Source organism: Paralichthys olivaceus, chromosome 23, assembly GCF_024713975.1.
Source record: "Paralichthys olivaceus isolate ysfri-2021 chromosome 23, ASM2471397v2, whole genome shotgun sequence".
In the NCBI taxonomy this organism is placed as follows: Eukaryota; Metazoa; Chordata; class Actinopteri; order Pleuronectiformes; family Paralichthyidae; genus Paralichthys; species Paralichthys olivaceus.
In genome coordinates this window covers 14,113,001-14,127,811 of record NC_091115.1, presented here as the reverse complement: position 1 = coordinate 14,127,811, position 14,811 = coordinate 14,113,001, and the positions used below count along the sequence as shown (strand labels likewise).

General features: G+C 41.3%; 1 protein-coding gene across 18 annotated transcripts in view; it reads left to right on the top strand.

The window, feature by feature from the left end:
* The window catches only part of nav3 (neuron navigator 3), a 383,327-nt gene that overhangs the window by 264,000 nt on the left and 104,516 nt on the right, over positions 1-14,811 (top strand). For all 18 annotated transcript variants that reach the window (XM_069520097.1, XM_069520098.1, XM_069520095.1 and 15 more), the window contains one exon: positions 12,918-12,990. In XM_069520097.1, the coding sequence (XP_069376198.1) occupies positions 12,918-12,990 (73 nt within the window). The remainder of the gene's footprint in view (positions 1-12,917; positions 12,991-14,811) is intronic.

The following is a 14,811-nucleotide window of genomic DNA, read 5'->3' as shown; positions in this document are numbered from 1 at the left end:
AGAAGAAATTGTGCTCAAACACAAGAACAGCGGGCAGGGGATGGCAGAAGAGGCCCATTCAGCAGAAAATATTAAAGCCTTGCAACACTAATCCTCATTATAGACAGAAATCATTAGCAAACCACTGAGTGCTTCTCTGCAATATGGATGACTGTGTGTTTTCACTGTCTGGGTGTGTGCATGTGTGCATGTTTGGCTTCTTGCAGCCTCATAAAAGGATGTCAGGAAGAAACAAACAGTTGTCAAAATCCTCCGCGAACTCAGAGATGTGCAGAGACCTGTCAGCAGAAGGTTGCTCAGGTCGGGGTAGGAGGAAACTGCATCAACAACTCATTACTTTAAAGTCAACTCTTTCCTGTTGCTTTTCATTTGTGGTATTGGACTTTCAAGCCATTCGCAGCCTTGGCCGTTGCCAAATCCAGTTTGATTAGACAGAGTGATTTCTTTGCCAGCACTGCACCATTAAAGGAATAGAGCATGGGAATTCTATGATGAGGAAAGGGAAATGGCCTTTTTAGTGAATTTTGTTTTTAAAACATTCAGTTATTACCTCCACCAGGGAGGTTATATATTTTTATCTGTGCTAGATTTTGTTTTCTGTTTAGCAAGATTATGCAAATATTACTGAATAAATTACCACAAAACTTGTTTGAGGGATGCGATATAGTCAGGGAAGGCAGATCCAGGATTCTTTATTTTTCACTTTCTTTAACAATTTTGTTGATTGCTTTGGGAATGATCTGTGAATCTGTAGGGTGTTGGGATCAAGGAGGGTTCACAGTGTGGTGCAGATCAAAATGAAAATCCAGATCTAGTGAATTTGAATGTGGTTTCATAAGGGGACTGTTGAGCCTTGGTGGAGGAATGCAGTCTACTGAGTGTCATTGTATTTTAGTGTCTGCACTTTCAGTAATAATGAATACTAAAGGTAGCATGCCAACCAGCTAGGTTAGGGTTTGGGCTGGGCCAGCAATGCTAAATGTTCAGACCTTTAACAAAACATTTTTTAACATCAGACTTGAAGTACATAATGTGATCTCCTGGTGAAATGTTATTGAAAGATCCAAGAAACAATGTGATGAATAAAACTATTAAACAACAGGCAGACCTACTATACCTTGGAATCCAAAACTAAACTGAAGCACAACATGATATCATGAAGTCACATCATAAATAATACTTACTGAATACCTACTGATGTGTGATTCCTGTGGCTTAACACAGAGAAAATACGCACACATAGTCAACTAAAGTAAAATAAGACTGTTGAGTATTTTGGCATTAGCAGCATGTCTGGAGTCGGTGTGCTGCCTTTGAGGCCAAATTGAGTCTAGGGTTTCTTGGAGACCATAAAAGACCCCTAGTCTCATCTGGGCTCCATCTGTTGGCAGCCTGCACACGAAGCCAGACAAGAGGACAAACAGCACGAGCCACTCAGCGGTGTCATCTTCACCAGCCTGAAGCTTCATCATCACCACAGCTCGCTCTTAATCTCTGCTTCTAATTGATCATGCTCCTAATTTGAGTCGCTGGCCCCGGTCCCTGCAAGGCCCAACCAACTGGCATCTGTGTGACACTATTCTTCATGCATGGCGTTGATTTGATTACACCAACTCTGGCTGTCAGGCGATTCACCTATTATGAGAGTCAGTTGGTCTAGAAATACACCGACAAATGGATGATAGGAGCTCGGGGCTTCCGAAACATCCCTGATGTCATTGTGCATGCCCGGTGATTGGCAGAGAGGGGGGTCCAAAGAGGGCAGAGGCAGATGGCCAGTTTAGACTGTAGAAACTAAAGCTATTCAGGGGGAAATTCTAGAAATCAGTAAATTTGTTCTTGTTCACATTTTGGATGCCTCAAAGGATGAGAAGTGTCTTCTAAAACTCAAATCAAAATCATATTTATACATTGCAACTATCCTTACTTCCTTTTTAGTATTTTTGGACGTTAAGTATTCACAACAGTGCACGGTCGATCCCTGAAACTAATTTTGGGAGGTCTACGTCCAGCTCCATTGACTTGGTCTGTAATCCAGCTTCCAATGTATGTCTGCTCATGTGCCTCAGCAGCTGTTGTAGTAAAACTCGCCCTCACGCAGTGTGAACATTACTCCCTTCATTTTCGGACTCTTGTGAATCTTCTTTTTTCTTTTCTCGCAGCCGGTTGTTTTTCTGTTTGTGGATGAGGTGTGTGTTCTGGAGCACAGGTCGGCCCTCTCATGTGCCAGCGGCATGAGGCGAGCACCCAGGGACTTATTAAAGGCTCACTTGTAGCCTAATAGGAAGCTTTTAATCGCTCATTATAAGTGAACGACATGGGCAGATGTTCTGTTGAGGGAGCAAAGCTCTGGCTTGTTAAACTGGCACAGTGAAGGACTTTGGATCTAGCTCTGAATCGTTGACTCCAACACACCAGCTGCAGCTTCTCTCCACTTTTGTCAACGTCCCTTTATTCTCTGCATGTTGCAATTAAGGAGCAATAAAGTAAAAGTCAATCATTCTTTCCACCGACTCCCTCTGTTTTTATCTGCTAGAAATAGAAAATGTTTGACCTTGTTTCTTCAAAACACAGAAATCAGAAACCTGCTCCTGCTCCATTTTTCTGGATTTTCATTAAATCTTTTTCATCCCCTGTTGCTCGTCCTCACATTTCCTTGCTCAGTTTTGAGCCATGGACTCAATGCCAGTTAATTCATTGCAAGGACATCTTTGCTTCTACTGTTACAGTAGCCTTCCATTTCCCTGCCCTCTGTGAACTCGACCCAGCTGGAACCCCTTCTCATCCACCCGTAGCCTGACATTGCAAGCTTCACGCTTGCGAATGATCGCTGAGCGTCACACTCACTCCTCTCTGCATGAACAGAAAGGGCCTTGTATTCTGCTCAACAACTGTTTTGTTTATTCAAAAAGTCAAAGTTCACGATTTTGGGTAGATTTATTTTTAACACATACTCCCAAAAATGCTGTGAATGCTGCGCCCAAAGTGACTTGAAAACTCTCCGAACTTCAGTCTTCAGACATCTGTCAGTATGAGTACACACAGGAAGCTCCTGTTTATCACTGCAACCTCATACTAAAGCAAACTGACAGGAGATAAAAGATCACCCAGGAGTCCAGCTTTCAAACTCCCCTACTGCTTTGTAGAAGAGAGTTTGTCAGTTTAAATATTTTAAGTCAACTTTCCCAGTGAGCAGAGGATTCTCTTGCCCCTGATCTATATATATATATATATATATATATATATATATATATGATTCATACTAAAAAATTAGCAGGTATAAGAAGGTTTGTTTAACCTGCTAAAAAAGGTGATTGACTCTTCTCCAATTGCTATAGAGGAGTTTGCCTTTTGGTTTTCTTTTCCCAGGTGCATCATGTTTGAAGTTGCAAACATGTCGTAAACTGAGAAGCTCTCTCACCTCACTGTCCTGCCAGTGTTATATTTTGCACAACAGAAAAATAAAAACCTGTTGCACATTGTTCCCAAGATGTAATGCGCATCATAACATTATGCAGGAAAAGAGAAGTAGACTGCAAAAGTAAAGAAGGAGAAGAAGAATTAGTGTGTTCACCCAGGTGTCATGTGTCCATCACTGCCAATCAGAGCTGAAGCCGATCAGCTACTGAAGTGTCTACTGCCGAGTCCCTTGACCTGGAATACATACCTGGGGGGGGGGGGTGAAAATGAGCCGGCGAGCCTGATTTATCACCGCAGACTGACCACTACAGCAGAGGAAACTGCATGTGACATTTAACATCTGGGAAAACCTGGTGTAAAATCTGCAGCCCTGTTTTATTGGACACCCAGGAGAGAGAGGGAGAGAGAGAGAAACAGTGAAGCAATTTTATTCTGTTTTATTTTATTTTACCAGGAGGTCCTATTGAGATAAAAAAAAGGACGCACAAGCTCACAACATAAATAAGATAAACTGGATACAACACAAAATACCATATACATAACATGAAATACAAAGATCCATAAAAACAGCTATTTTAACTCAATGACCTTTGAAGAAAAACAACCACCTCCCATTCACCACATTCTTTATGATGCCCTTGAATTTTAGGATGTGATATAAATTAGATTTTTCTTATTATTTTATGTCCAAGCTGCATAATATGAATATATCTTTGAAAACTCATAGTATATGAGCTGAGCCGATGCTCAGTGGCCTGAAGACTGCTGCGGCAAATTATATTGATGCTTTATAAAGTTACTGTGCGCCAGCTCTCTGTTCAACACCATAACACAAGATGTGTTATTTTCCACTCCGTTTTACCTCCACATCACTTCCTGCTTCATTTTCTGGACCTTAAATGGCTCATAGCAGGTTCAGTAAGGCACGTTACAACCGACCGAGTGGATAAGACTTAAGTAATAACTCCCATCACCGTTCTTAATATTTAGTGTGGCCATAAGCCCTAACTAACATTTCCTCATATATAGTGTTGCCCCCTTTCTCATAAGATGGGAAACAATTGTCTTCTCCTGAACCAGTATTTCAATGTGTGTTATTTACAAACAGTGCAGCATTACATTTTATTAAGCTGCATGTTATACAAATTGAATGAACTGTGGCTGCGGCTGGTCTCATTTCAATCTGCTCGGAGCAGATCTGTCAGAGAAAATATCCTCTGGTCGGGTCTAGTAAATATTTGAGTATTGAAGCCACTGTTTAACAACGGACAGAATTCCTATATATACAGTGGCTATCTGACTGCTTGTGTCTCTTTAGTTCTGCCAAGGTCACAGATCATTTTGTATTCGTCATCACAATACAAAGATATTAACAGTATATCTAAGGAGTCATATTATACTTTCTCAGTTTTCCCTCCTCTTGTGTTTTATATAGGTTTTTTGTGTATAAAACTGTTGAGTGAACTTAACAAGCTTGAAATTTATAATGAAGGTAGCCCGTCTCAGAAGCTTTGTCACGCCCTGTTAGTCGTCAGGCCGATACTTGTGATGTCACATGACAAAATGATTCATCATATTTGCATAATGCAGCCTATAGTGGGTTTTTATTGGGAGGGGGACTTAAAGAGAAAGGTGTTTCAGACAGAGGCTGAAGAGAGGAGCTACAGCATGAGGAAAATGATGTGTTTTCTGAATGTTAGAGGATGTCAACCTGTAATAATCCAAATTTAAATTATGAATCTGAATATGAGCTTAATATGACTCCTTTAATGTCTTTTTACCGCAAGTCACACTATATTCCAGCTTCTACAGTTGCCTAAATTAAGTTCAGTAGCCTGAAAATAGAAAACAAACCGTGCATTGAGCCATAGCTCCTTATACTTTATAGTCTGGGCTTAAATAGTTCATGAGAAGACATTACTTTGTTTCTATCTGGGGCAGCAGGACTCAAATAATGAGAATCCGCAGTCAGCAGCACTGTGAAGATATTTCTCACCTTGCCTCATCGCTGGTCTGCAGGTTATGCACACAGATGCCTGAGAGACAGCAGCTTAACCTCACTGACCCTGAGAGAAACAGCCTCAGACAGGTCTGACAGCAGAATGTGTTGCTAATGCTCCTCATCGTGTCGGTGACAGTCTGTAACAGGTCTGTTACAGTGTTCTTGTGAGACAGAAGGCAGACCCATCACTCCAGCTCCAGCTCGTCAACAAGAACTACTTAACATTGTACTCGCGCCCCTGAAAACATCCTCCGCTCATTTTCCCTCCCCTGCTACTTAATCAAATGTCCTCCACTGTGAAGATTAATAATAAGACAGACAACATCTTCTCTCAGCTATTTCTTTTATATTTACTTTCAAATCCATTAACTCAGATGAACTCAACTGTGCTTAGATTCCTGAATATCCATCTCAGCAGCTTTCAGCCCAGCTGAACCTTCCCTTATGTCCAGAAGAAACAGTCGTCCATGGTCACAGCACCAGACAAATTTAAATTGCTGAGCAATTCAGAGGTCTGCAACCAGTCAAGCACTTGATCGATTGTACATGTCCCCTGTGGCTCAGGAGGAGTTTTGTCAAGTCAAGTCATGTCATTTGGTCAGGTGACAGTATTGCAATGCATTATGGTAAATGCAGGATCCAGTGTTTTTTAAGCCTGAGCCATACAAGGGAGTAAATGTCAGGGAATCTTCCTCCTTAATTTTTAAGGAATGAAAAGCTTGACTGATGGACTTACAGTCCACTCTACAGTATAAGTTGCATTCACCCTTTTACAAACATATTCAAAAAGCGCTTCTATACCCAGATTTTTTTCTGTTACACACCATTCATACACGATACAATTGTCAGGGTCAGTATATTGCCCGGGGACACTTCAGACTGGAGGTTCAGACTGGAGGTTCTGGGAATCTACCTACCGACCTTCTGGTTTAGGGTTAGCTGCAAGGACCAAACGCTGCCAGGATAGCTGCAGTGATAATATAGTTTCTGTGATGTTGTTTTCAATTTTACAGATGTATAATTACACCTTTTTCAAATGTACCTTGGGAATAACTGTCTGCAACAGAAAAAGGGGAAAGACAAAATGACAATCATAAATCAATATTTGCACGGACATGGCTTCAATTTCTGATTTACACTGATTGTTTTTAGTATTATTAACAGAATGAGAAGGGATTTAAACAGATTAACCTCAAATGATGAGGTGACTCTTTGATCTTTGTCATCCATGAAACATCTTTGTTTGACTGTCTCTTTCTCTACAACTCACTCACACAGCCTACACACGTGTGCACACACACCCTGTCTGTGCAGCAGATGCGCAAAGCCGCATGGACGCCCTTCCAAGTTATTTGATGCTGTAAACATCTGAAAATCAACCACCATATATAATTGAGACATCCATGGATATAGGCGTGTGTTGCCATGCAGATCCTGTTTATTATAAATCATGTGTGTGTTTAGAGGCTGACTGAGCTAGCAGTGCTGCTCCTAAAAGAAATAGGAATATCACTGGCAGTAAAATCCTTCAAGGAAATGATGGAAAGCAGCTTGTTTTGTCGCAGCTACTTGAATTGATTCATTTTAGTTTGGTTTTCGCCAATTCGGAAAAGTTTTGTGATGCGCCTGTTTCATAACATTTACACTGTGATGAATGCACACTTTGTACACAGGCAGGGTCAAATTTGTGGTGTCTCTAAAAATGAGCAAAAACTTTTTTTCGTAGATTTTAGATAAGACAGACCCAGCCAATGTGAGAGATTTCAGTCAGGAACGTATGTGATTAAGGGGCCTGCCACCATGATTAATATCACATTAAAACAGCTCCCATAGCCAATGCCAGATGAGAAAAAAAAATTCTTTACTTTGAGTTTTGCGATGATGGATTATGAGACAGGATCTTTTAACCCAGCCTCCCCTCTGCCCATCAGTTGCTCTTAAACTCTGCCCATTTTATGTGTTTGTATTCATCCTCTGTCAGCAGCTGCCTGGTAGGGCAGGGTGAAAGGGGAATCGATGGACTGTTTGGGATGAGACGAGTGGACGCTCAAGTGTCAGACCCTCAGTCTGAAGAGAGACACTGATGGAGCAATGATAGACAGAGAGAAAAGAGGTTTTAGGAGTGTTTTCAAGTTCTGTCAGTGAACTCAAGTGCTCGAATCTGCCATCTCCTGCTGTTTCTGCCCATTAATGAAGAAAAAAAACACATACAAACAATTCTTACTTTCTGTTCATGAAATCTTTAGGCTGCAAACCAGCTTTGCAATTTCAAAGCATCTCAACTCAGCAGTGATGATACATATTGTATATTCAGGCTTTAAAAAAAACAACATCCCAGTCATATTGCACCAGCATGATTGATGAGCTCGGCCTCATTAGGTTTCCAGTGGCAAGAGGAATTAATAGGTGTGAAATGTGTGTATTCATCTTCTTGACATTCTGCCATGTGCGAGAAAAAAAACAAACATTGATGCAGAGGTGTCAGAGGCAAAGCTAATTTTGTTAGCTTCAGCTTGATTTTAATCTGCAGGGAGAAAAGCCTGAGATGGCAACCTGGTGGTTTATACATGATGGATTTTGGTTTGATTTATTTGTGTTCACCTGACTAGAATTTGAAATCAAAGTCTGAAGAGATGCTGCAAAAGCCACTCAGGTCTTCACTTTTCCTTGAGAAACACCCACAGGCTCTAATGACTGCCTCTTACCCCACTGGTGATTTAGGCTCCAACCAGCACGACAAGATTTAAGTTCTGTTTTCATGTGGGTGTAAAATAAATAATAAACACTGACAGCTTTCGGAGAATAATCACAGGGTTCCGAGTAAAACAGATTGGAAAAGAAAAATTAGAAGTCACTTGGAGCCAACTGAGTCATCCCAAGACTTACTCACAATGTACTGTAGCTCTGTTCACGAAGCTTGTGTTTTTTTTGAGAAATCGGCTTAGGGATTTAAGGTGCCATGTATTTTCCAGTGAATATGTAGAAGTCTGAAGTAAAACCCCTCAATTATTGAGCTGTTCTCATCTAACGCCTGGTTTTCCATTCCTGTCCTGAAGGTGGTTGTTTTCTGTCCCGCAGGAAGTGGTAATTGAGGTGTTGGCTCATTTGTATTTGACAGTTGTATCTAAGGGATAACACTTTCCAATTCCAGCCATCATGCATCAGTCACTCGATACCTTTTAGCAACCCAGGACACTTTTCTCAGGCAGAGAGCCACGTGAGGACATTAAGCTGCAGATCTTGCAAGTGTCTAATTTTGTGTCTCACCACGTCTTACTGGTGTGGAAAGAGTAAATGAATATACTCATGTACTGTAGACATCCTACAAGTGTGCTGGAGAGAGTTTCCAAAAGTACAGTCAGAGACACAGCTGAGTCATTTGTCACAAAGAGTATTTTCCATTCAGATTATGTCCAAAAGAGTACAATGTGTTTTTATGGAAGAAAGAAAACTAAGACATATAAAATGCAAACAAAACTTAAAACCTATCTCTAGCTGACTTCAATAGAACCACAACAAAGTATCCACAAAACCATATAAGTGATTTTATGTGGTTTAGCAAAATAATCATCATCACAGCTACTTGATAATTAAAAGTAATTGAAAATTAATGTGTTTCCCTCTGTTTCAGGCAGCCACTGGTTTCCATTAATGCCTCAGTGGTAATTTAAAAAAGAAGAGAATTTTACTCAAGTGGAGATTTTGGATTGCTGGGTATTTAAGTGGAGTTCAAGAGCAAACTGATGTAAACAGTTGATAGTGAAGCAGCCCCAATTCCTAAAAGCACAGTCTTAGAAAAATGCCACAAGTTGAACCCAGTGATTTGAGTTTCTCAGTTGTTATAAAGGTGGTTAGATGTTTGAACTTTTTTGGTCAACTAATAGCAGAAAATTACATCCCCATTAGAGACCATCCTTAAATGGAGACTAGAGTTACAATCCCTATAATTTGCAACATAATGTGGTTTATTAAGTTATTAACATGTTTGTTTTCTTTCTTCATAAACGGACACTGAACAAGTTGATTTGTATTTTGCTGGCCCAGTATCTGTTTCATCAAAATGAATAAAACATTAATGTAGTTAGATGTAAGATGTAGTTTGTTTCATATTTGGTTGAGCTCCAGTAGTAGTGAAGAGGTACAGCATCTTAAAAACACAGTTCAAAGACTTGCAAATGTGACGGCAAGCTGGTCACAAGCAGCAGATGTCAAACCACACAAGGTGACACATTCCCAACGCAGACAGGAAGTTTAAATACAAAACAAGGAAGTACTGTGTTTCAGCACTTCCTTGTTGCTGAAAAACATCACTTCAGGTCACTGCCTTTTGTTACGTGACCACAGTCCCATATATTGGCAACAGGAATATCTTAGCTTTGTGTTCTCTGACTATATTTAGTAATCTTAATCTATCAACACGTTTATATTGAAGTGGTAAGTGGTCTCACCCTCAACCAGGCCTCTTCTCACTCAGCCACAGTAGAAGCTTTTCACCACTCGGTTGCCTGTGTCAGCTGGAATGTGATATTTGGGTTTGTGGAGTGGCTCTGTAAATGAAACATAGTTTAATTGAAACTGATAATCACTGAAAACCTAACAGCTCCCCCTCATTATTCTTCCAAGCTCAGTGGCAAGTTTCCTTCCCGCAGTGCATGTTGCACACGTGCCCTCCTGTCACTCCTCAGACTGTGCTGCCTTTTTTACTGCTCTAAGTGCTTCATGATTGGGTGAAGTGCTCCTCATCAAAATACTCTTTTCCAAATTGCTTTTAATGGCTTATGTGGATACGTCTGATGCCAGCCTGCATCGGAAAAATAAATGATGTCGGTTTCTTGAGGAGCTGTTGCACGGTGCCACAAAGCCAAACCACCCACCAAACTAGCAGTTAAACACCGCCAGAACCCTGCGGAACACTAATGCCCCGTCCGTCATCAACGCCTTCAATCATTGTTCCGCTTGTTTACGTCATTTAAGAATTAATGCCGACTGAAAACAAACAGCGGTTTCGTCTAAAGGCCTCAGAATTGATGGTTGGATTGTTGAAGGCTTAAAGAAAGAAGGCATCAGTGATTCCTGTCCTTCTTTAAAAACAGAGATCTGTGTCTTACTCAAGAGATTTACTTTGTGTTTACGACTTCACTCCTTCTTGCCTTTATCAGCCATTAAACCAGATTTCAAACACACTCATGGACATGCTCACTGCCTGTGGAACAGATGCAAAATGCTTTAGCAAGGCCTCCAAACTGTTTAATGTAAATATTTGCGGCTGAATGAGCCTTACTGATTTATTCCTTGATTTTAAAAATGACCTTTAATGCAAATATCATTGGTTACAAATCATCTAAGTCTAAAGGCTGTTTGTATTGGAAGATCATGTTTTTAGAATCCCCACTTCTCACACATGATCCTGCTGCTTGGTCTAATTAATATATTCACAAACGCTGCGCCGCACATGTCTCTCCACATACAAACCTCTGAGAGTGTATATGTGGGATAGAAACCAAAAGAGCCAGCACACATGTCAGCATGTGGGAGCGGAATATGGAGGGCCACATGTGAGGGGGTTTGGGGCCTGTTGGGGGAAACGTGTGTGGTGGTGGTGGGGAATGGAAGGAGGTGGGTCGTGTCAGCAGATGGAGAAGCTCTGTACAGTTGCTTTCAGACCTGCACTGAACTCCGGATAATGTTGTCCATTGGGGCTGTATGTGAGAACGCCAATGTGGGAGGCTCCGGAGTTTCCACTCCTGCACCACCCCTCACCTGAACGCTCCGGAGATTCCTGTGTTCCTGAATTCCTGAATCTCCTGCTGCGTGTTGAGAAAGGACACAAGCGTACGGACATTCTCCGAAGTTGTGACTTCTTATCCCTCAAGGGTCCCTATTGATACAGCCAGTGCCGACATATTAGTCTGTGGCGGAAAAAGAGAATGGTAGCGAGGTGCTCCTCCTCAATAATTGTCTTTGAGGTACCCTAGAGCAGAGGCTGCTTCTGCTCAGAGGCCAATAACAGAGGATTGTTTTTGACGATGGTCAAACAATTATTCAAAACCTTTAATAAAGTATTAAAAGTAGCAAAACACTAAACTTAGAAGAGGTCATAGTAACAGATGTAACTTTAACAACTTTAACGACTTTGTAACCTTCATCAGTTCAGTATCTCAGACATAGTGAAAAGTGTGTAGCGACCTGTAACGGCTCACATATAACATTAGTGCTGACTTGAGCTGAACACTTTCTTGCAAGATCATGAAATTATTAGACAGACAACTTGTCGTAAAAGTGAAGTATTGAGGTGAAACAGGGTTCTCTGCATCTTCCAGCAATAATCAGCTGAATCGAGTACTTCTCAGATCAAATACAGCAAAGTTCTGATGGTGAAAGACTTGAGCCTACAGATTCATTTGCATTCAGAAGTAAAATAGTTTGTGATCTCAATCAAAAGGTTTGTTATGCTGCAACTTGTCACAACCACAAAATATTTGTTCTCGTTAGAAAGCAAACTTTATGAAATTACCCAACATCTCTGGCTGTCTGTATCATTAAGGCATAGTCTAATTCTCTCCATTGTAGAAAATGCCACTGAAATTCACATTATTAAACCATCGAGGACAATAGAGTTCAGCTCAATGGGAGCAAGAGAAGAATCAGCAAGTATCCAAATGAGCTGTGTGCAGAAATGTCTCATTATGTGGTTCTACAAAGTCTTGCTCTCTCTAATGAAGAGATACAGACACACTCAGTGAACACGCATTAGGAGAGAGAGAGCTCTGAGGGAGTTACAGCTCATGAATCATCATTGCTCGCATGGACGTCTGGCTGCGTTGCCCTGCCTGCCCTTTGTGTGGCCTTGGCACACAGCGCCAAAGCCGAGCGCGCCAACCTTTAACCCCGTCATAAAAAAGGCCTCTTGAGGGGTGTTGGCAGCTCACCACCATGCTAATGAAGCCACCCATGAGAGTGTGTCAAAGAATGCAAAAAGAAACCCCTTATAACTATATGCCTTTGTGAAACTGATACCGGTCTGCAGAGGTGGCAGTTGACTCTGTTGTAAAAGACCTTCAGTGACCAACACACCCTGTGTTTACATGCAAATGAAGGAGGAAGATTATTCTGTGTGTGTGCGTAAATATGCGTTTATGTCATATTTGCGGCTGTATGTCAGCGCCTGTATGAGAGCATTGGACTAAATATGTGTTTCTACTGGCAGTGTGTTGTGCTTATGGGTGTGTCCCTTCCTTGAATACATGTGTGTTGCTTGCCCCGGGTTGTGTAGGTGGCGTTACACTGCGGTCAGTATGTCATGCAGCCGGGTCTCAGGGCCAAGAAGGCATCGGATAATAGCCACACAATGATGTGCTTTATGGGTAATAACACTGATCATCCTCATCCGCTGTGTCCTCTGCCCCGAGACATTTAGGCTCATTGAATGTTAACTGTCGCCACATTCTTGCAGTGCGTGTCCATTGTGCTGACTGTCTGACCATCTTCTCAACAGATTGAAAATGTGGACGCCTGTCTCAGTTTCCTGGATGCCAGAGGAGTGAATGTACAAGGGCTCTCAGCAGAAGGTAAGAGGAATAAAGAATATACAATCCAAGGCCTGAATAAACTCTTAATTAAATCAGTCAGACAGCAGTAGCTCCCTCTTGTATTCATATTTCCTAGAACAGGAAAATGTATTTGGCTCCAAAACTAGTTGGTAGTTTTCCATTTCTCCACAGTACTAAAAAAACTGGTTAAACCTATTCCTAAGACATACTTTTATATTTCACAGCAATGGAATTCACCACGTTGGTATCATTGCAGGGGTGCATGGTTTTCTCATCCCCAGATTTCACTATGGCAGTCTAGGCAATTATTAGGGCATCAAAGTGGATTGTGGGAGGATAAAAACTGCAAGGGACTCGCTTTCCTTCCATAAGGGTACATGGCTCGTATGACAGCAGTGACACAGCAGTGCTTTTCACTGAGTCACTTTGCTCGCCAAATTGAAAATACTATAATTCTCTCACAAAGACAGGGTTAAATTCTAAACTATTTGTTATATGATCAAGTTTCAAACTTAATTTTGATTTCATGAAAGGTCATAAATGAATCCAACTGCAGTTAGTTTTTTAACAACATGGAAAGACCAGCTGTAAAAATGTGTTTGGTATTCAAGCTGCAGCATGTAGGGACCTATGTAACAATCTGGAGCAGAATTCTGTCTTAAAATGTAAACTGTTATCAATTAACAAAAAAACACCAATGTTTACAGCTGCATGATAATGCATTATGCAAATGATCCAGTTTTTTTTAATGGATCATTTGGATACATATATCATCTGTTGCTGTCAAACGAAAATGCAATCAGGAGCATATACGGTAGATAAAACCAAATACAGTTCTTTGGGCCTGGGGTTTTCTTTACTTTCTCGTTCTAGCACATCTCATTTACTCTAGCAATAAGTGTCTCCAGCTGTTGTTTAGGATCTGTGCTGACCCAGACCTCATGTTGTTTCTGCTCCCCTTTAAACGTTATTGAGGTGAACGTGCCCTTGACCTCTCCAGCAGCAGAAAAGATCGGAGAGCCTGACACACTGACCGACAGCTCTAAATTCAGTGGCCCCCACTACAGCACTAAAAACAGCAAAGTGACTCACAAGGCCTGGAATTTCAAAGTGGGTCTGTAAATATATGGGCTATTGGGTTACTCTGTCCATTGCTGTTGCTGCTGCATTTCATCACTCCGTTCGCTCAGCCCATCTTTCCTCGGCCTCACTGAGGCCTTTACCAGCCTCATTCTCCAGACTTAACAGTCCATGTGCAGCGTGTGATTGTCAGTTCAATGAGATGGCCATGTCTTCCCTCTCATGTCTTGAATCAGGTCAGAGGTCTCCAGATTTTGTTCGCTGGCATATGCTGATTTTATTATCTTTTTACAAGGTATAGAAATAAATTGAAGTGGAAGGGTTGTAATGTGCGTACAGGAACCTAGAGCTTATATACTGTAATATCCTTGATAAAAGTCTCCTTGCATCTCTCTGGTGGGAGGCTGTAAACTGAAGTTCCGGAAAAACTCTTGAGGAAGAGTGTTTGTTCCCCCGCAAACGTTTCCGCAGGGGGAGGTTATAGATTATAATGAAAACAAGGCCAAAGCCTGTTTTTCCAGAATGCTAGAGGGACTTTTGACAAGAGGACTACAGATAAAAACATGGATGATGAAAATGGAAAAGAAATTACTGACCCTCCAGGTTTTTCACCTTAACTTACACCTTTCATCTCAGTATTAAGAAGAAAACATTTCTACAGACACTTATGGTCCCAAGATAATTAACCGTAATGATTGACCCCTGCCCTGGCTTTACCTTTAGCCTCACTGTGAGGGTGGCATTTGTTGTTTCAAGTTA